This window comes from Liolophura sinensis, chromosome 13, assembly GCF_032854445.1.
Source record: "Liolophura sinensis isolate JHLJ2023 chromosome 13, CUHK_Ljap_v2, whole genome shotgun sequence".
In the NCBI taxonomy this organism is placed as follows: Eukaryota; Metazoa; Mollusca; class Polyplacophora; order Chitonida; family Chitonidae; genus Liolophura; species Liolophura sinensis.
This window is the reverse complement of record NC_088307.1, coordinates 10,099,755-10,121,687: the sequence shown is the minus strand read 5'-3', so window position 1 is coordinate 10,121,687 and position 21,933 is coordinate 10,099,755. Positions and strand designations below refer to the sequence as shown.

Here is a 21,933-nt window from a genome sequence, read left to right as displayed (position 1 = left end):
TCATGCTAATTGCAGTTTGTAAGACGTCACTGGTCTAGAACATACAATAATATTTAAACAATGCAAAGGGAGCAGGCCTCGGAGATGCTTAGTCCACCAGTAGAATCGTGGTATATGCACAGAAGTGGTTTTCAAGGAACGTTAGATCCCGCAAACAGCCACCGCTTATTGCCACCAGCCCCACCACCGTAGCCAGATTGGTGGGATCTACAAATTAAATGTCAAAGGCCAACTTTTAACCAGTAAGAGCATTTATCGACCACACCACAGCTCTTTCTCTGCGCCAGAAATTCCGCTTCAGAGTTGGAGGTTAAAACCAGAACATTCGTAACTCGGTCATTCTTAACCTATGAAATACGGCCGCTTGTAAATTTACTTCGATTTAAGGTTATATTCTAACTATTCATGTAAAAGCTTAACAGTGGCAAATTACACGCAACCTAGCACCACTGCTTAACACTGTTGGAATCACATAATTTCATAAAGATATTATTTATCAGGAATTCAGTGAAAAATAAAACATCTCATGAACGGTAATCTTTATAAATAGTAAACTTAAAAAAAGTCTTCTTGCCTTTGGCGTAAATGTAACGATGATCTGTGCTAGTGAACACCGATCTATTTAAGTATGAAGTCTGTATGGGGAATCGTAGTATAGAAAGTAGATAAATCCAAGGTGCATGGATAGGTCTTTAATTTGTGTGTGCAGATGATTGTTCAGTTTTTAATGATACACCTGTGTAACTGACGACTTCATATTTTTTTTAATGGAACAGTACTTTTACCGAAACAACTTTATTTCTTGTACAGCTCTCATCATTAACATCGACAAAAGTTTAGTAGTACACCTTCTTCAACCTGTAATAAACCTGTTTTTGTATGGGAACGTGTGCATTTGAGGAATCCTATACAGTTGAGTTATCTCGGTATGACGAGAAGGGGTATTTAGGTGTATTCCTTTAGGACAGGCTTGGTGTTTATTAATCGCCTACTACAGAGTGCATGTAGTAGCAGAATGTGCAGATGTTCTAAACGCGTTTAGCTCTTTACAAGAAGCTCATAATAATAGTTCTTGCAAATAATTGGGATCTCCCTAAGCTGGAACACATTTTTTTCTGAAGAGAAGCAAATACCTCTTGCGCATTTCGAACTTTCAGAAACTGTTTGGCCTGGAGCAGAATATTTACGTATTTGTGGTAACTTGCGAAAAAAGAAAGGTATCATCTTTACAGCCTCGAGTAGTGAAGTACTGAATATTCCCCCGTTTATTTTATGTTTTAACAGAATCTTCAAATGTTCAAATGATTTCTTTGATTGATCTTATATTTACATTTCACTGTTCTCAATATTTAGGAAAGCTCGCAAAAAACTAGCACTTGAAAACGTTCTGCTAATTCCCTTGGCATGTCCCTAAATGGCTTGATTGCAGAAAGATTAATTTCCGTTCAAATGCTAGATTTGTACGATACTCTGAGTGAGGCGTTAAAAACAGTCCCTGCAAAGTCTGTTTGGATTGTTTCGGAAATGGGTCTTGCGGCCCTGGATGGTCTACGAGTGGTATACGAATGTCGTACTTCACGCTTATTTTATTTCTGTAACCTCTTCATTTGATCTCGTTCCCAAACAGATTTGTTAGATACTGTGACATTGTAGTTTATGTTGTGATATCTCCGACCGTACGTGGGAAGGTCTGGCAGCAACCTGCGGATGCTCGTGGGTTTTCGCCGGGCTCTGCCCGGTTTCCTCCCACCATAATGTTGGCCGCCGTCGTTTAAGTGAAATATTCTTGAGTACGGCGTAAAACACCAATCAAATAAATAAATAAATATACCGGTATTGTGATAAAACTGTTCTGTGCGCGTGTGAAACTATGAAAGTTAATTCTCCATGCACGTTGAACAGTTGTGTGATAGGGAATAGTTGTGTCTAACGTAATTTTGTCAATGGCTAGATCCTTTGCCTGCTGAAGGTTCGCTTTGGGTTGTTCAGAGACCTGGCTGATTTCGGTTCCCTGAATAAATGGATCTTAGTCAATGCACCTCCTGACCAACATAAATGGTGACTTTACAGAATCTGGTGAGTTCGTAGTCCGAGATTGTCCTGACGTTAGGTTTGGCCAAATTTTGTTCGGCCAAGTTTGGCCCCAAACCAACGTAAGAGCGCACTCGAGTAGGAAACCCGATGCAGTCCCTTGTCCTTGTGAAATATGACGAGGCTCTCAAGACAGTGGGTCCAGTTGGGCACCCTAAATGAATCTCTGGTTCACGCGGCCTAGGAAATAACCGATCGACAGACAAAAAGGTAAGGAACGTAAGTGTCTGCAAATTAAACGCCAGGGAGACTTATTTGATTGGTAATTTTGCCTCAAACGCCGAGACAAACTGCCACTGCAAGTGTAGTAGTTTTTTTTTAAATGGAGCACGTTCTAACATCCTGGGTGTAATACTTTTATGTTACCGTCTTTTGACGTAAGAAAGTATAAGTAAATAAAGGACTCGACACAGCGTCTCCTTTCAGACAGTCACTCTATTCCACCCAGGTTCATCACCTTGAGCAGTCCCGCAGTATGTTACTTACGTATTATTAGCCAATCGCTATGCTGCAACGTCATGAATATTAATATAAGGGAGCTGACCATGTGATGTAAACATACACATAAGCTATGATGTAAACAAATGCACGTGGCAAACTATGACAATATCACATCCCCCTTCTTTTGAAAGAAAAGTTAGTGGTATTACATTCTTTAACAAACTTCGCTTCTAAAGGACTGCCCAAGTATACATTTCAAATGCAACAAATTTCAATTTAAAACAAAATAGAATACACTGTAAACTGTAAGTGTTTGTAGAGTCAGTTTGATACTTAAAACTTGAGTTGGAGTCAAATGTCAAATGATATCCGAGGTTCACCAGGTTTTAAAGCTAAACACAAATTTATCCATCAATTAAACTTTTATAAGAATGTCAAGATCACACAACTCGGAACAATTTAACATAGCAAATAAAATTATTATAGCACTTTGAATCATCCAAATCCATGAATCTGAGTGATGCAAAAACTGAACCTATCTGTAAATGCATCACTCATTTCAATGCCGAGGAATGATAGAATCCAATGAACTGAATAGAATGCACACATTAATCACTGATTCACAAATTCACTGTTGGAGCTGGAATTTGCATTCTGACTGAGATCTGCAAGTGAGAGCAAAACAAACTGTGCTCACAATAACACACACACTTCCACTTTATCCAGTTATGAAATCAGATAAAATCTTGGGCTTAATACATCGACCAAAACATGAGAACTGTGAAGTTGGTGGTGTGTCAAGGTGGTTTCGGAGTCTCAGGATAAGTTGGGTTTTCCAGTGGTGGAGGTGTCGAGCCTGTTGATTTGTTGTTCGGACTGTTGGCTAGCGGGGCTGGTTTGGACGGAATGATGTGACGACGGTTCCGTTGCTAATTTCCACCATCAGATGTGGATATATATGATCGTGATATCTCGGCTACTTTTTTCACTATCGCTGGTTTCCATTTCCCATTGAGTTGTTGCATGTACACATCCTCTCCTTCCTTTAATGGTTTTTGAGATTGGGTGTTACGGTTGTATAAAGTCGCCTTTGTACATCTTTTACGTTTTGTACAGATGGACGGACGGAGCCGTTTTTGTTGGACTGGGTGGGGGGGGGGGGGGTGTCTCGAAGACGACGACTCATTGGGAGTTGAGCTGGTGTAGCGGTTCTATCAGTGGGTGTATTTCTGTAGACTAACAGTCCCATGTACAGGTCAGTGCCATCGGTCTGGGCTTTCTTTATGATCCATTTTGCTATACCGACATACTTTTCAGCAAGTCCGTTAGATTGATGATGATAGGGGCTGCTTCATCTGAATTGTGCAGATGTGTATTGGCTTCCATTGTCAGATATCAGTTCTTCACATATGCCGTGCCGGGCAAAGATTAATTTCATGTGACTGATGACACTGTTGGCGGTGATATTAAGTAACAGGCTGATCTCAAAATAGTGACTATAATAATCAGCCACAATGACATAGTTACGGTTGTGCCACTCAAACAGGTCTGTGGCTAACAATTTCCATGGCCTGTTTGGTATCGGCGGTGACATCATCGGTTCCTTCGGTAGGGAGGATCTGTGTTCAAGGCATGTGCTACATCTGTTCACATAGTCCTCAATTTGTGAACACATGTGCGGCCAGTAGAGAAATTCTCTAGCACGTCGTTTGCAAAGTTCCATGCCGAAATGTCCTGTATGTATCCGTTGCAGCATGTCGACATGCAATGATGTTGGAATCACAATTTTGTCACTTTTGAACACTATGCCGTTCAAAACAGTCAGTTCGTCTCGCACATGCCAGAATTTTCTCAAATCAGCGTCCACTTGTTGTTTAGACTGTGGACAGCCTCTCTGAATGACAGATTTAAGTTTGATGAGAGTTTGATCCTTCTGTGTTTCCGATTTTATTTTTTCCAGTTTTTGATCAGTTACTGGGATCCGTTCAAATACTGCATGAACGTGCTTTTCCAGGGTTGGATCTTCATGTGCGTCATGTCCAGATTTGTAATTTCTCGACAGTGTGTCCGCAATCGGAATTTCCTTTCCGGGACGAAAAACTACGTTCAAATCGTAGAGCTGTAAGCGCAGCATCATGCGCTGTAGTCTGGGTGGTGCTGAAGCCAGTGGTTTGCGCATGATTATCTCAAGCGGCTTGTGATCACTGTGTACTGTCACTTGTTTTCCATAGATATAAGAATGAAACTTCTCACACCCAAACTGAATTGCCAACATTTCTTTTTCTATCTGTGCATAGTTTTGCTGTGTCGGCGTAAGTGCTCCTGAGGCATAGGCAACTGGTTTGCCTTCTTGAAGAATGACTGCGCCAAGGCCTGATTTTGATGCGTCTACTTGGAGGGTGACGTCCTTGGTGACGTCATAGTATGCTGACACCGGTCCTGGTGTTCGCGTGATGATGGATTTCACCTGTTCAAATGCTTTGTCACAATTTGCGTCCCATGCCCACTCAATATCTTCTTTTAAGAGTCCTCTTATTGGAGCTGTTGCTGTGGCAAGTCCTGGGGCAAATCACCGTTTCCAGTTCCTTTTTCGAGGTAGGGGTCGGCATCTGTTCAATCGCTTTAATCTTGTCTGGGTCAGGTTTCAGACCTTCCGACGTGAGAGTGTGTCCGTAGAACTCTCTGTCTCTGTGACCCCAATTTCCATTTTTGCAGGATTCAGGTGCAGGTTTTTGTTACGGCATCTCTGAAGTAGTTCTCTGAGTCGCTCGTCGTGCAGTTCTCTGGTTGGTGCGTAGACCAGAATGTCATCAACCAAGACCTCAACGCCGTCAAGACGTTCCAGGGCTTCATGTGCTTTCTTTTGAAATATTTCCTGGGCTGATACAAGGCCAAAAGGTAAGCGTGTCAATGCCCACCTGCCAAGGGAAAGTTAAATGTTGTGAGTTTACTACTTTTATCATCTAGCTGGATCTGCCAGTACCCGGATTTTGCGTCGAGCCGACTGACGTACTTCGCACCTGCCAGCTTATTTGTTATGTCCTCCAATGTAGGAAGTTGATAGTGCTCTCGCATTATGTTTTCATTTAAATCCTTCGGGTCGATACATATCGGCAGTGTGTTGTCTTTTTTCACGACGGCCCCTATTGAGCTTACCTTTTCTGTGGGCTCGCCAATGGCTCTGATAACGCCCATTGTCTCCATACCTTTTAGTTCATTTTTGACACGATCCCTTAATGCTACGGGGACACGCCGTGGTGCGTGTACAACTGGTAGTGCGTTGTCTTTAAGTCTAATTTTGGCTTTTCCTGGAAGACAACCAAGCTCTGTGAAGATATCCTTGTTCTCCTTGACCACTGATTCTTTAGTCAAAAACTGATTTGTGATTGATTGATCAATTGTCAAAACCACTTTCACCAGGTGTAACAGCTTACAGGCGTTGAAACCTAGGAAGGGTTTCGCTGGGCTATCCACAACTACAAACTCTAATTTCTGAGTGATGTTTTTGTACCTGCATGGTACCGTGCATTTACCTGTGACTTTGAGCTGATTACCACCATATCCTGACAACTTGGGGAGAACGAGTGTTTGTAGAGGTACTTCGCATGACAGTAGACTTTTGCATGTTTCTGTGGGAATGCAGTCTACCTGTGCTCCAGTATCCAGTTTACACCTGAGAGTTTTGCCTGTGCTTCCTATTTCAGTCTTTGCAGAAGCTTCATTTTCGTTGTTTTCAGTTTTGTTAACTGTTCCTAAACATACCACATTGTCTTCAGTGTCAGTCTCTGTATTATGATTATCTTCACAAATAGCATGAGCTGATTTAGACCTACACATTCTCCTGAAGTGATTTCTATGCCACATTTCATACAATTTTTTCCCATTGCTGGGCAAGTTTCTGTTAATATCCACACCGACCCCACTGAGAATTGTCCTGCTTGTCATGTGTGTTCCGTTTCTGAAACTTCTTAAATTTCTGTTCGTTTTGTCCCTGAAATTTCTGTTGACCAGTTTTGAATTTATTCTTTCCAAATTTATTCTCAAATTTTAGCTCGTGGACTTCATCGAGAGTTTTGTTCAACACTTTCAATTGTTCACGTGATATTTCATGAGCCCTGGCAATTTTTGTTGCTTTTTCTAGAGTCAAATCATCTTCTAAGAGGAGTTTTTCCTGAACTTCTGATGAATTTGGGCCCATGAGAATCCTGTCTCTAATCATGTCGTCTAGATCATGAAAACTGCAGTCACGGCCAATGAGTTTTAACTGAGTGACCCATTCGTCTATCGATTCTGACTGACCTTGACCCCGTTGATAAAAACTTACGTTGTACAGACGTGTTTTTCTTCGGCTTGCATTAGTACTCGAAAAGTTCGAACAGTTTCTCTGGCTTCTTAGAATCTTCCTCTGAACATGGCGTTCACCACTAGAACGCCATGCTCTGCAAATGTCTCTGCCTTTTTGTCCGATATTTATCAAGAACTGTGCGGCTTTTTGCTCCGCTTTCCACTTGTCTGCATCCGGTCCAGTGAACACGAGGTGCATCAGTTCCTTGCATCGTGACCAGTTTTCTGCAACATTACCGCTGTCGAAATCCATGGGAGACATCTGTTTCACGTTTGCTGCCATCTCGAGGGTTCTTCTGAACTTCTGACACCATGCAATAATTTTATGTTACCGTCTTTTGACGTAAGAAAGTATAAGTAAATAAAGGACTCGACACAGCGTCTCCTTTCAGACAGTCACTCTATTCCACCCAGGTTCATCACCTTGAGCAGTCCCGCAGTATGTTACTTACGTATTATTAGCCGATCGCTATGCTGCAACGTCATGAATATCAATATAAGGGAGCTGATCATGTGATGTAAACATACATATGTGCTATGATGTAAACAAACGCACGTGGCAAACTATGACAATATCACTATAACAATTTTTTTCCAAACGTCGAAGCAATCTTGGATGAACGAGTTCGATGTATAACAGCGTCCAATCAGACAGATATAGTCTGTCCAGTGATGATGCCAATCTCAACAATATCATCCAATTTCGTGGTCAAAATCGCCCATTTTCTCATCGAATGTAGGAGGGTGGATCGTGTTTAGCAAGGAATAGAAACAAAGGCAGAGTAAGAAAAAAGGGAGACAACACCGAGTAAAAATATGACTTCATGTATAGCTAGCAAATTACCTCCCTGCATAAATCATATGGATTTTCTCGGAACCAAATACTTTCGATTTCCATCTCTGCAGTTTCATCCACTTGTGAAGCACGGCTGGATTAGTGTCGGAGGGTAAGCAGTGTGAGTTGAGCTAAACATATCTTCGTCAAAATATGTTAGCTATCGGGTTATTTAATTATCATATGTTTGATTGTGTGTCGGAACAGATACTGATCGTTAGCACACAACTTCTAATTCATAAGGCTATGACGTAGTTTATCTGGTCGTCACCACATGGAAAAATGGCGGACTGTCGACAGTAGAGTGTCCAAGCATGGGCGCTAATCTCAGCCTGTGTGTGAGAAACTCTGAGAAAGTGTGTAGGCTATAGTTATTCCCGGCTCATTTCAGCCAGGCTTGGGCGTGGCTCTGTAGGCCTACTTGTGCTTGCTATTTTACTACATCGTCAATTCAGCTGAGCAACGCTCGTGCGACTATACTTACATATGTGTGTCTTGCAGTAGACGTAGGAGCTGAGCTTTACAGCGGTATTTGGAGGTCGATCGCAAGATGTGACCTGTCGCCTAGGTTTCACGTCTTGATATTAACCTATTTGTACGTACGCATACAGAAGATAGCAGGCATTACGAGCTTACAACTGTTGGAATTAGATCGTGTAATGTAACACAAATTTACTGTGCTATGGTTTGCCCGCGCATCGCTGTAGTATACGTTCATATGCATGTATTGGTTGTACGAAGTCATAGGTGACGGTCGGGGACGCTGACCTAGTTATAGTAGCCTACTGCTACAGCGTGGAACACGTGTGTTCAGTTTAGGATATGAGGTAACATGAGTGCAATGATTTCCCCTGCTATTTATGTGGAGAATTTGTCAACTTCAGCCCGATATATATATATATATATATATATATATATATATATATATATATGTATCGGGCTGAAGTTGACAATATATATATATATATAAAACTTTGGCACGTTGTTGAGCCATATAAAACTTTGGCACGTTGTTGAGCCATGCCACCAATGCAGCTTGCAGTTTTCTCCACAACATACCAAAAATCACCTAGCACATTCCTGAATGGGTTTGACCGACGAACCTGACAATCGACTGATCTAAGTCAAAACCACTTAATCACATACTAGTAATCCTTGTATTATCATTTCTCTTGTCTACTGTGCATCTTCCCACACACCCCACCCAGGAAGCGAAAAAACACATATACACCTATGCCTAGGGTAAAATAATGATGCCTATCTTACAAAAAGATACCATCCACCAAGCCAAAAAAAAAATAAAAAAGGATTAAGGGTAGCCCAAACAGACCAAAAAATATATATCTAAAATTAAAAGGAACTACTTTTACGACCCGGCAGCAATCAATTTTCGCTGTAGTCGTCGGCGAATAGTTTCACCGCTTTTTAACAGTAGGCCAAGTGTATTGAACGGAGGTAACCCAGTCAGTAGACGCATTTGTCATAGGTTGTTGGATTCGGATATTACATGTGCTCCATGTGAGCTTAGCTGTCGAACTACTTTGTCTGAAATAGGATAATTTTGCAAATAGGATGGTTTCAAAAGTACATCGTGTTTCTCAATTTGTTCCTGTTTTCTTTTTGTACAGCAATGGCTGAAAGCACAGTTACAGAGCATGACCTTACATGTGCAATTTGTATGGAAACGTTTCGGGAACCCGTAGTGTTAGCATGTGAACACATGTTCTGTAGGGAATGTATTCACTTGTTTGCTGACAAGTCTAGATCTGAACAGACAAATAAAGAAGCCTCCTACAGCGCGGAGAGTGAAGACGTTCAAGAGATGATACAATGTCCCGTGTGCCGGGCACCAACCAGTCTGGGAAAGATGGTGTGGCGGGTTTGCCTGTCAACTTCCAGGTGACAAAAAGTGTTCAGAGGTACGCCACTTCTGACACCATAAAGCTTGAGGATAAGACTCCATATTGTTCTGTATGCGAGGAAGAAAATCAAGGAAAAGCCGTCAAGTTTTGTTCCACCTGTACTTTATTGTACTGTAAGGACTGTCTAGCTTCTCTTCATCCGATGAGGGGTGGTTTAGCGCGTCACTGCCTAATTTCAGCTCAAGAGTACCTCTCCCAGAAAACCTCAGATTCGTACCTGGAATGTGGAAGACACGGTCAACCACTGAGTATATACTGTGTCACATGCCAAGATGTCATCTGTCTGGGATGTCTGGGTGAACACCCACTACACCAAACCAGGGACATCCGGTCTGCCACAGAAGAGGATAAGGTGAGCGAGAGATACCTGTCATTAGCTAGCCTGTACACAATACAGGCGTAGCTTACCCCATACTTTGAGCGTCGGCGTCAGCATCCAATAACAGAAAAGCGATGTTAAACAAAATATTAGGGGTGGTATTTTCAAATGTATTACATGTGTTCAGCTAACGTTTAACACACATGTAGACAAGAGTAAAACGACGGAATGTCCCATCGTCGATACGCTGAGTGCATATTAACTGCCGTAAATTACCAAATTAATTACAATGTATTGTGCATTAGAATGAATGTTAAAGAAAATTTTAGGGGTAGTATTTCACAAAGTACTGGATTTATTTATTTTTTTTATTGGTGTTTTACACCATACTTACGAAGATTTCACTTATATGACGGCGACCACGGTTATGTTGGAGGAAACCGGGCAGAGCCCCGGATAAACCCACAACCATCCGCAAGTTGCTGTCAGACCTCTCCACATGCAAGTGGAATGCATGCATTAAGCTGAGTTTTGCATACATGTAAAGCACAATACCACGAGGAGGATGTCAATGGTCAATATGTATATGACGTACGGGCTGTATGCATATTAATTATCGTAAATGACTTAGTGTATTGTGTATTAGAATCTATGTCAAGGTAGATGTTAGTTGTGTTATTTTAGAAAGCTTTTGATGCCAAGTCCAGATTTGTGCTTCGATATTCTCAGCAGCTGGCCTTCCCACGCATAGATTCAATTCAGCTCATTGATTTTTTCTTACAATAGAGCACGCATATTGAGTGCAAGGAGAGTGCCTCAAAAATCATTACACACATGCTCGCACTCTTAAGTTTAGATCAGGCAATTTAGAAACAGGCCGATAAAGTTTGCTCAGCTCCTGTCCTGGGAAATTCATGTAGGAAATAAATCCAAAACCATGCAGCAAAGGCAGGTATATGTATCAATGTCTTTATATTATTTCCTATGAATTGTGTTGCTTACAGGCTATGGTCATGGCAAAATCTGGTCAGATGAAAGAACCCATAGGAGCACTGGGACAGATTCTGTCCGATTTGAAGGGTTTACGAAATAATATCCAAGTATGTATTTCTCATACAATACAAAAGTCATACAATATCAGCATACACTCTCGTCGGAAACCGGAAGTAACAAGTGAAACAAGCGAAGAACCACGTGAAATGTGTATACCAAGAATGGATGAAATGGTTGATTTCGTATGGAAATATGGACAGAGCGTCTAGGACCTCTGGCGATTTGTTCAGTTGTTGTCGTAGCTTGTATATCTAATTCAAATGAACACAGTGGCCAGGATACGGCTGAAAAATTATAGGTTACGTGAAAGGATACTACAAAAATAGAAGCTTTTTTGCACTTCTGCATGTCAATCAAATTGCGGCTGAAACCTCTATGTTTGTGTTCAGTGTTGGAATTATTTACTGTCAGTTGAAATTGCTCTGCATGCATTACCGAAAACTGATGACTGCTTTTCTCTTATACGTTACCATATTTAATTGCTACTTACGTAACTATTTTCTTAATATTCCTGCGGAATCGGTGCTGTGTGTTGTTTCGGAAATGGATGTTGCCAGTATCAGCTTGGAACATCATTTCATGACAGTATATCTATGAATGTATTTATTTGATTTATTTGCTTGATGTGTGGTTTACGTCGTACTCAAGCATATATCACTTATAATATGTCCGGCATTATAGTGGGAGGAAACGGGGCAAAGCCCCCAGGAAACCCACGGCCATCCACACGTTGTTGGCAGACCTTATCACGTACGACCAAACCCACTGAATCGATTTGTAAACAAAATATTTGTGTTTTGATGAAGGAGTGAGCCTCTTAACACTCAGATAAACTGTTTTACGAAACAGGTGCAAGTTGTTTACGAAACAGTCGCAAATTGTTTTACGAAACACGCGCCAGTTGTAGCTTCCATGACAAAAAACATTGAAGAGGTCAAGTCAACAGTTTTTAGTGATGTTGGAAAGACGCATGTTGGAGAGAATGTTCTGGGCGAATGCTTAAAATCAGTATCCAAACCGTGTCCATCATCAGCCTAGGATAAACGTTGTCAATAATAAAAACATGTATCCCAGTTGCGCTTTGATTGCAAATGTTCATACGTCCACCTCTTGACGCATTGTTGCGAAAGCTTTGTAGAACAGGCCCTGAAGACCAAACCAGCAAAACAATTTTCATACGGATTTTCAGAGAAACCAAGATCTACATTTGAATGACATCGAAAACGCATACGGTAAAGCACTGGATGTCTTAAAAAAATGGAAGGAGAACTCAATAGAGGCAGTGAAAAGTAGACACACAGAATGGAGCATGCAGTGTTCCGCAGCTGTAAAACACCTTGAGATGCAGATGGAAGAAATGAAGAGGGTACAACAGTCCTCTAAAGATTTGCCCTCCCTTATGCCCGTGCAGATTTTGAAGGTAAATCTGAAACATAATATTGTATTTGTTGTATTTAGTTGCATTGATTTATTGATCATTGAAACGTTTGATAAGTTTCCGTGTAACAGCAGAATTGGTGCTAAGGGGTGTGTTAGATGGCGCTGCTCAAGTATTTATATCAGTAGTTCGAATAAAACAATAACTCACAAGAACATGTATTTAATTGGTTACTGGTTACGTGTAACCATTTGCCAACTGTCACAGTGTCGTCGCTGCTCTCGTCTAGCTCTCTATGCTGAGGTATTTTTTGTACTTTATTGTTATCAGCATGTCTAAAATGAGGAAAGCCTTATTGAAAGCGATTTTTCATATATTCTATGCGCATGCGTATGATGAAGCATAGAATAGAATACAATACTTCTTTCACAAGCCCAAAGCGAAGAAATGTTGTGAGCGGCTATGGTAAATAATGAAGACAATATAGCTAATTGAGAGTTTGTTTAGTCCATGTCCTTATTGCTTTAAGTTTGTTTCAAAAGATGAGCCATAGCACCTTGAAAGTGCATTCGCTAGGTTTGTCAGGTACGTGCAAATGCCTTGTGGTTTTGCCCCGAACTCTTTACGTAAAGTGCTTTTAGTGGGGCGTAAAAAATCAGTCATATAGATCAAAACTAGTTTCAGGCGCAATTTTACTCTCTGTAAAACATCGGGTTTGTAACATGAACTAAACTAATTCGATTAATGATTTTATTGACAGGGTTCAAAACAGCTGTCCAAAAGGTATGTAAGTGATTCACATTTGTCGTGATTGTTAGATTTTCCAAGCTGAAAAGTGGAAGCCTACTGTTCGTGGTAAGATTATGACTATTCCAAGTTGAAAAGTGGAAGCCTATTGTTCGTGGTAAGATTATGACTATTCCAAGCTGAGAGGTGGGAGCCTGTTGTTCGTGGTAAGATTATGACTATTCCAAGTTGAAAAGTGGAAGCCTATTGTTCGTGGTAAGATTATGACTCTTCCAAGCTGAGAGGTGGGAGCCTGTTGTTCTTGGTAAAATTATGACTCTTCCAAGCTGAGAGGTGGAAGCCTTTTGTTCTTGGTAAGATTATTATTATTCCAAGCTGAGAGGTGGAGGCCTTTTGTTCGTGGTAAGATTATTATTATTCCAAGCTGAGAGGTGGGAGCCTATTGTTCTTGGTAAGATTATTATTATTCCAAGCTGAGAGGTGGGAGCCTGTTGTTCGTGGTAAGATTATTATTATTCCAAGCTGAGAGGTGGAAGCCTTTTGTTCTTGGTAAAATTATGACTCTTCCAAGCTGAGAGGTGGAAGCCTTTTGTTCTTGGTAAGATTATTATTATTCCAAGCTGAGAGGTGGGAGCCTATTGTTCTTGGTAAGATTATTATTATTCCAAGCTGAGAGGTGGGAGCCTGTTGTTCGTGGTAAGATTATTATTATTCCAAGCTGAGAGGTAGAAGCCTTTTGTTCTTGGTAAAATTATGACTCTTCCAAGCTGAGAGGTGGGAGCCTATTGTTCGTGGTAAGATTATTATTATTCCAAGCTGAGAGGTGGAGGCCTATTGTTCGTGGTATTTAGTATTACTGCTCCAAGCTGAAAGGTGGAAGTCTTTTGTTCGTGGTAAGATTATGACTATTCCAAGCTGACAGGTGGAAGCCTATTGTTCGTGGTATTTAGTATTAGACCTACTGCTCCAAGCTGAGAGGTGGAAGCCTTTTGTCCGTGGTAAGATTATGACTATTCCAAGCTGAAAGGTGGAAGCCTTTTGTTCGTTCATGGACGTTTCAAAATTGTTTTTTGTTCGCCAATTTCCGGAAAAACTGTTCGTCATGAATTATCGAGAGAGTAGTCGGGTGCAAGAGTACTGTACGACCTTAAACAAATGATGTCATGGTGTGACCTACTTTTACCGCCATATTGTTAGGTGACCTGGACTACTGCACGGAACAAGCTCAAATTCATTATGCTGTTACAGCAGTAACAAATACAGTTTGCAAAGGGCGTTGAATTCCAATGAAGATTGCAGACGCTTCATTTCTATCCAATGTAACCGTTTCGCTATGAAAGGATAGTCTTGGCATAAAACCCGTGTAAAAACTTGTTATAATCAATGACATGTTTACATATCAACTGTAAAGCCTATAGCTATCAGTTGACTACAGCGATCAGTCTTTACTTGTATTGATTGCATTTTTAAAATGGAAGATCGATAAGAGAATTATCGATCAACTGTAACCAGCTAAATATACGATATGGTTTAAGGTAGGGGAAATTCTGACACAATTTTCATAACGGAATGAGAACCGTCCCGAGGACCTGCGGAAGCATGCAGCTGTACGATTGTGTGTGTCGGTGCAGTAGGTATACCTTTTCTTCGGTAACGGCTAACATTTGTGCGAGGGGGTGTGTAATTTGCTGCTATTTTAGCATTTACGTGATCAGTTAGAATAAAACCCAAGGTGAGGTAAATCGATAAGAAGCCGCATTTCACGGGTTATGCGTGACCATATACCAGTTATCACTCTGTCGTCGCTGCTCTAGTTTTACTCTCTATGCTGTAAGCCTGTGATTATAATGCAGGTAATAACAGCTAGACTGCCCTGGGTTTTCAATACGCGCGTCACGCAGATAGTCATGCCAGAATTTGAATCCAGATTTAGCCGTTATGTTACTCGAGTGAGTGCTTGAGATTTAACGTCGTACTTAACAGTTTCTCAGTCATATGATGACGAAGGAATTCTTAGAGTGCATGTAATGTGCCCCCTTGTTGCAGGACGGATTTTCACAGCTCTTTTGTCTAGTGCTGATTCAATGGGACACCTTACCGAGGGCAAGTAAGCCGCTGTTCTGTTTAACAACTAGCACAAATATTGCTACGCTGAAAACCGGGCGTACAGGCCGCTTGGAAGTCTACATGCAATTCTAGCCTTGCTTCCGAAAATGCCTTTTTCTGTCAGATGAGTGCATATCATAGTTATTATAGACTTCAACAGCTTTTCACCATTGTTACATGTATGTACTGGTGTATAATGCTTTATGCTACCCTGACCTACTTAACCGCCATAATGCATGGAGATATTTGGAAAACTAGAAAAAAAAAACCGCTGATCCAATTGCGCTGAAAACTGATGTTCATACGCAGGACCGCTAAGAGTATCAGGTTATGGAAAACGGTCTAAAATTGCCCAGTATCGCAGTTGCTCGCGTGATAAGATAAAATAAGATGGCAGTTAGATGTAGTTTGGTCTCTTGGAGAGGAATTTTTTTCTTTTTACGGTGTTTATTTTCCTTTAAACTGCAATTAAAGCTTAAGCGTGCAGTTTTAATTAAATGAAAGTCAGTTGAATGAAAACATGCCTCTGAATGCTACGACACTGGGCGAAAGTAAATAATTATATGATATCTTCCCTTCACCTGGACATTTATTTATTTATCTATTTATTTATTTATTTATTTATTTATCTATTTATTTATTTATTTATTCGATTGGTGTTTTACGCCGTACTTAAGAATATCTCACTTATGCGACAGTAGCCAGAATTATGGTGGGAGGAAACCATGCCAAGACCGAGGAAAACCCACGACCATCCGCATGTTGCTGTCAGACCTGGACTTCTACCAACAAGACCACATTGGTGAACATCTGAACATTATGTAGCTCTAAAATCATCGCATCAAAATGCATATATGGAATATAGAACATCAAAATTGAGCAAAAGGACTATATTCCCAAGGACTATATGTATGCAATGTTTTAATACATGTAGTTGCGTACTTCGACAATGGGGAACGAATTCTCTATGGCAATTGCCAATATACAAGGTGTCACAGAAGTCGCGCACCATCCTAATTTTCATTTTTTTTTCTGTGTTTAAGATTTTAATACTGATTTTATTTTTTTCCCCTCTTTCAGAGTTAATTATGGCTAATAAACTAACAGTACAGGAAAGAGTTGACTTGGTTTCTATGTTTAGAAGAGATGGGGCAACACACCGCTCTGGATGGTGCGCGACTTCTGGGACACCCTGTACATCGAGTTCACCTAAGCCACAAGATTCACTTCCGATGGAAGTTTTAAGATTGTACTTGTTAGAGTGTTATTTGTGCTGAAATACTTTCATCAACTCAACCAAAGGCCATCAAACAGTTACAAACATCGTTTTGCTGAAAACCAGTCATAAAAATGCTGGGAATTTATACGTCGAAACAAACATTCATATACCAGCCGTCAACCAATAAGGACGTTCCAAGTCAATAATCGCAAGGCCAGTTCCCAAAACGACGTATAACACAAACCACCAAAGGACCAAGAAAGTATATAAAGTACGAAAATAACTATAGAATCATGCAAAGAGAAGCAGTGAAACTGCTGTGAGTTAATTCTAGTTTGATTATACCATCTCTATGATGCCTTTTCAAACCTTTATTACCTTAATGTACAAAAACACGATGGGGGTGTTCCATCGTTAATTTATTTATTTATTTGATTGGTGGTTTACGCCGTACTCAAGAATATCTCACTTATGCGACGAGTGGCCAGCATTGGGTGGGAGGAAACCCACACGACGGCGGCTAGCATTATGGTTGGAGCAAACCGTACAGAGCCCGGGGGAACCCACGACCATCCGCAGGTTGCTGTAACCGTAAATTACCAAATTCACGACTTCAGATGAAGTTTTCCATTGAAGTGTTTCACTTAGGCGAGTTCTTTGGTAGCCTTTATAAACAATCCTAAGATACACTCCACGGTGGAAACGGTGAATGTATAATCGTTTCTATCTGACTTCTTTCTCACAGGATTGATGACCAGTTAGCTGATATCAAAACATTAATGAAGAAACAGGAAGAACTAAAAGATACTCTAACGACGTCTGTAAACTGTTATCCCGTGGAACCGAGACATGTGGTCGTAACAGAGGAAGATGTGGAACAGCGGATTATGGGACGTCTAAATATCGCAAGTAAGTTACCTCGATGGGAAGGGGAGACACCCGACAGACTTTTGACAGTGACATTGGAAGCTTTTACAGATTACTGAGTATAGGCGACAAGTTCAAAGTTACAGCGGTGGAGGTAAGGAGCTGATGTTCATATCTGTCATATCATTTGTATGTTACTTTTCACTTATTCATTTATTTTATTTATTTATTTATTGCTTTATTTATTTATTGCATCTGCAAGTTGCTGCAAGTCCCTTCCACGTACGGTGGGAGAGGAAGCCATCATGAGCTGGACTTGAACTCATAGCGACCGCACATTTCTATGTTACAGATTCGGCGCTGATGTTGATACATATCATTTATGTCGTACAGATTCGGAGCTGATGTGTATATTTGTCATCTGTATGTTGCAGTTTTCACGAGTGATGTCTATAGCTGTCATCTGTATGTTAGAGATTCGGAGCTGATGTTCATATCTGTCATTTGTATCTTACAGAGCCAGGGCTGATGTTTATACCTGTCATTTGAATGTTATAGATTCGGAACTGATGTTCATATTTGTCATTCGTATCGTACAGATTCGGAACTGATGTTCATGTTTGTCCTTTGTATGTTACAGATTCGGAGCTGATGTTCATATTTGTCATTTGTATCTTGCAGAGGCAGAGCTGATGTTTATACCTGTCATTTGTATTTTACAGATTCGGAGCTGGTGTTCATATCTGTCATTTGTATCTTGCAGAGGCAGAGCTGATGTTTATACCTGTCATTTGTATCTTACAGATTCGGAGCTGATGTTCATATGTCTCATTTGTTCGTTACATTTTCGGAGCTGATGTTCATATCTGTCATTCATATCTTACCGATTGTGAGCTGATGTCGAGATGTCTCATTTCTGTGTTACAGATTCGGAGCTGATGCTCATATGTCTTGTTTATGTATTGCAGATTCGGAACTGCTATTCATATCTATCACTTGTATCTTATAGATTCGGCTCTGTTGTTCATATCTGCCATTCGTATGTTGCCTACTCGTAGCTGATGTGCATATGTCTGATTTTTATGATACAGATTCGGCTCTGATATTCATATGTCTCTTTTATATGTTACAGATTCGGACCTGATGTTCATATATCTCATTTGCATGTTACAAATTCGTCCCTGATGTTCATATGTCTCTTTTATATGTTACAGATTCGGACCTGATGTCCAGATGTCTCATTTGTATGTTACAGATTCGGTTCTGATGTTGATATCTCTCTTTCGTATGTTGCCTACTTGAAACGGATGTTCATATGTCTCATTTTTATATTACAGATTCGGCTCTGATGTCCATATGTCTCTTTTATATGTTACAGATTCCGAGCTGATGATCATATGTTTCATTTGTACGTTACAGATTCGGATCTCTTTTTCGTATCTTACAGATTCGGAGCTGATGTTCATATCTCTCATTTATATGTTACAGATTTGGAGCTGATGGTCATATGTTTCATTTATATTTTACGGATTGGGAGCTGATGGTCATTTGTCTCATTTGTATTTTACAAATTCGGTGCTGATGTTCATATATGTTTCTTGCATGTTATCTGTCGTTTATTTGTCACGTCTGTCATTTGTATGTTCCAGAGCCCAATCTTGTGTTCAAGAAAACCGACGGAAGCCCACTTAGAATTGCCTGCAGTGGTTCCCTGGTAGAGTGTGGTGATTTGACCAGTGAAGGGGTGCGCACGGCTGTAACGGACGGCCGTTACCGGATGGGCAGGTACTATCTTGAAGTAGAGATTACAGTTCTCTCGACTGCTGGTATATTCGGCTGTTACTGTCGTGTAGGTGTGGCCCAGAAGGGCGGTGATGTGAAGAATAGTAACCCTGGCGGTGACATCTGGTACATTAAGATGCAGTACAGTGCTGGCAAGGTCAGGTGTTCTAGCGACTGTGGGGGTGAGATGAAACCTGAATTCGTACAGTGGAGACCTCACACAGGACCTCAACACATCGGTCTGTATATAGATTGTGAAGATCGGTCACTTACAATCTTGGACCCTGATAGTGACCGGCTGATATACACGGTCAGTGGTATTCATCTGACTAATCCATTTGTTCCTTTTGTCAAATTTAGCGGGGTAAAATCTGCATCTGCTCTTCTGGTTACTGGTAACTCTGTGAGATTACCTGCGGCTCTCCATGCCGTACTGAACAACCCCTAACCCCTGTATTTGTGTTCATCTATAAGCTTAATCGATGGACAACAGAGAAAAGAGTAGAACAGTATATGCATGTATTGGTGAGGTATCCCACGAAAACTTTAAACGGCGTACCTTTTTTTTTATTTTTGTGATGCTGTATAACCAAGATGCCAAAGTAACCAAAAACTCGCACATTGAAAAAATGGAAAGATCCGCCATGTTATAAAGATTAACCCCAGAACTTACCAGATTCCCCTGTGGCCTCACTCCATATCTTATTCCGCCTTTTCGAATCATGTTTCTCTGATATTTATTTGACTGGTGTTTTGCGCTGTTTTCTCAAGAATATTTCTCTTATACCGATAACAGAGCCCGGGGGAAAACCACGACAATCTGACAGACCTTCCCACGTATGATTTGAGAGGAAGCCAGCATAAACTAGACTTGAATACACAGCGATTACATTGGTGAGAGGCTCCTGGCTCATTGAGCCGAGCTAGCACACTAACCCCTCGGCCACGGAAGCCCCCTGGTTTCTCTAACATGGGGCATACCATGGCTTCCAGATTAAAAGTTAGTCTACATAGCTAAGAAGCATCGGAGAAATAAAACCTGCGGCCGGTTAGGTCTGTTTTCACCCCTCGTCCGAAATAATTAAGGTTACATTATTTGGTGTCTTATCTTTTAAACGAAAGGATTTATATTAGTGCGGCGAAATGGCCCTGTCTGACTCATTACATGAAAAGACCTCTAAAAATCGAAGTAGTCGTCACTAAATAGACCACTTAAAACTATGCATAAATATACTTTCACTTATTTGTTTTTAGATTTTTGTGAGAAGAGCTAAAGGCGTTCAAACATTTGAATTCTAAGGTGGGCTTTATGGACCATACTTTCCGAGTTTAGGAACTCTGACGTCAAAGGAAGTTTTTCCAACTCTGATCACGACACTGAATGCTGGAATAACTGTTTTTACCCATGAGTAAAAACTACTGAAACAATGTTCCTCAAAATTCTTTCCTTCTGGTGAACATCATGACCAAAAAGATGATGTGAGATCAGAGTTCCTAGATACCGTCAGTATGGCTCATAAAGTCCACATAGTATTCAAATATCTGAATGTCTTTCAACACTCTTACAAAAATCTAAAAAAATAAAAAATAAAAAAAGAAATGAAAGTGTTTTTACGCATCAGTGTTGAATTTTGGTGTCTTTGACCGTTTCACTTCCCTTCATTTAGAGATAGAGGAAGTTGTGACCCAGAACACAGTTCGCAGCGGACTTGTATGTTAATACCTAAACCATAACGTTGTCTTTTAATTTGGAACACTCCTTTTACCTTTTTTATCGACCAAATAAATACCATTGCTTAATGTTGGATCTAAGTAATATATTGGATCATTGTTGGTTCACATTTTGTGACATTTAAGATTGTTAGTTCTTAAATGAGTTAAGATGTACTTAAATGTATAATTCCGAATTAATGCAGAATAATGGGAAAAGAAAATTGTATTAGAAATTGTAACATACCTACACTAAACACAATTATCATATACGTCCTTATGGATTGGGCAAAGTTGGGTATCAATAATTCTGCGAAACTCGACGTGCCTGATCTGGAATCTAACCCACGATAGGTCTCATTGATGAAGGGCTAGGAAACTTTCAGTAGACGTCATATTTTTCCCCTCGGTGAGCCATGTCCCAGGCATAGACCTAGCCCAAGATATATTTTAGAGACAATCAGTTAAAATGTTGTATACGTATTTTTATGTTTCCTGCACCATTTCCACGGTGTTTAAATAACCTGATGACAGTACAAGTGTCTTTGATGTATAAGGGATATGATGATCGTTTGTTTGTTTGTTTGTTTATTAAACTGTGTTTAATGACAAATTGCTCATATTTTTGTACATAATCAGTGCCTCTCTGTAGTGAAAATATGACACATTTGTCCATTATATATATATATATATTACCCGAGGAATATATACGGTGTACGGACGAAGTAATTTGAATGAACATCCCTGTGTGTAGTTTCATGCTTTTTTTACATTAAATACAGGTAGGGTTACAGATATAAATGTACACACATATGGAATATATTATATAATGAATAAAGGTTAAATTTTCGTACAAGTTTTGTTGTTGTTCTAAACCTCTCGTCTAACAAGTATTTAGTGATACGGATACTATTTTAATGCGTTTATAGGCCATCACTGGTTTAGAACTGATTAAATACGTATACTGTTTTAATCCTTTATAAGCAATCAATGGTCTAGAGTTGAAGCCCAGATGGCTTTTTTTGGACATGGATTGAAGTCAGCAACAGAATCAGCAATACCATATGCGAGAGAGAATTTCAGGGGGGATAACTCTGGGGCGCTTATTGACACAGCTAT

The 21,933-nt window shown here is 40.3% G+C and overlaps 2 protein-coding genes across 2 annotated transcripts; one reads left to right on the top strand and one right to left on the bottom strand.

Moving 5' to 3' along the window:
* Nucleotides 1-3,883: 3,883 nt before the first annotated feature.
* On the bottom strand, nucleotides 3,884-6,369 carry LOC135480838 (uncharacterized protein K02A2.6-like). Its single transcript, XM_064760767.1, has 2 exons — nucleotides 5,451-6,369; nucleotides 3,884-5,091 (listed from the first exon to the last, which is right to left on the bottom strand). The coding sequence occupies exons 1-2, from the start codon at nucleotides 6,367-6,369 to the stop codon at nucleotides 3,884-3,886; spliced, it is 2,127 nt and encodes a 708-aa protein (XP_064616837.1).
* A 2,991-nt stretch (nucleotides 6,370-9,360) lies between these two features.
* LOC135480471 (uncharacterized) lies at nucleotides 9,361-21,614 on the top strand. The gene is made up of 6 exons (XM_064760309.1): nucleotides 9,361-9,985; nucleotides 10,957-11,052; nucleotides 12,195-12,425; nucleotides 13,144-13,166; nucleotides 17,201-17,364; nucleotides 18,972-21,614. The coding sequence occupies exons 1-6, from the start codon at nucleotides 9,542-9,544 to the stop codon at nucleotides 19,550-19,552; spliced, it is 1,539 nt and encodes a 512-aa protein (XP_064616379.1). The 5' UTR covers nucleotides 9,361-9,541; the 3' UTR covers nucleotides 19,553-21,614.
* Nucleotides 21,615-21,933: the final 319 nt, after the last annotated feature.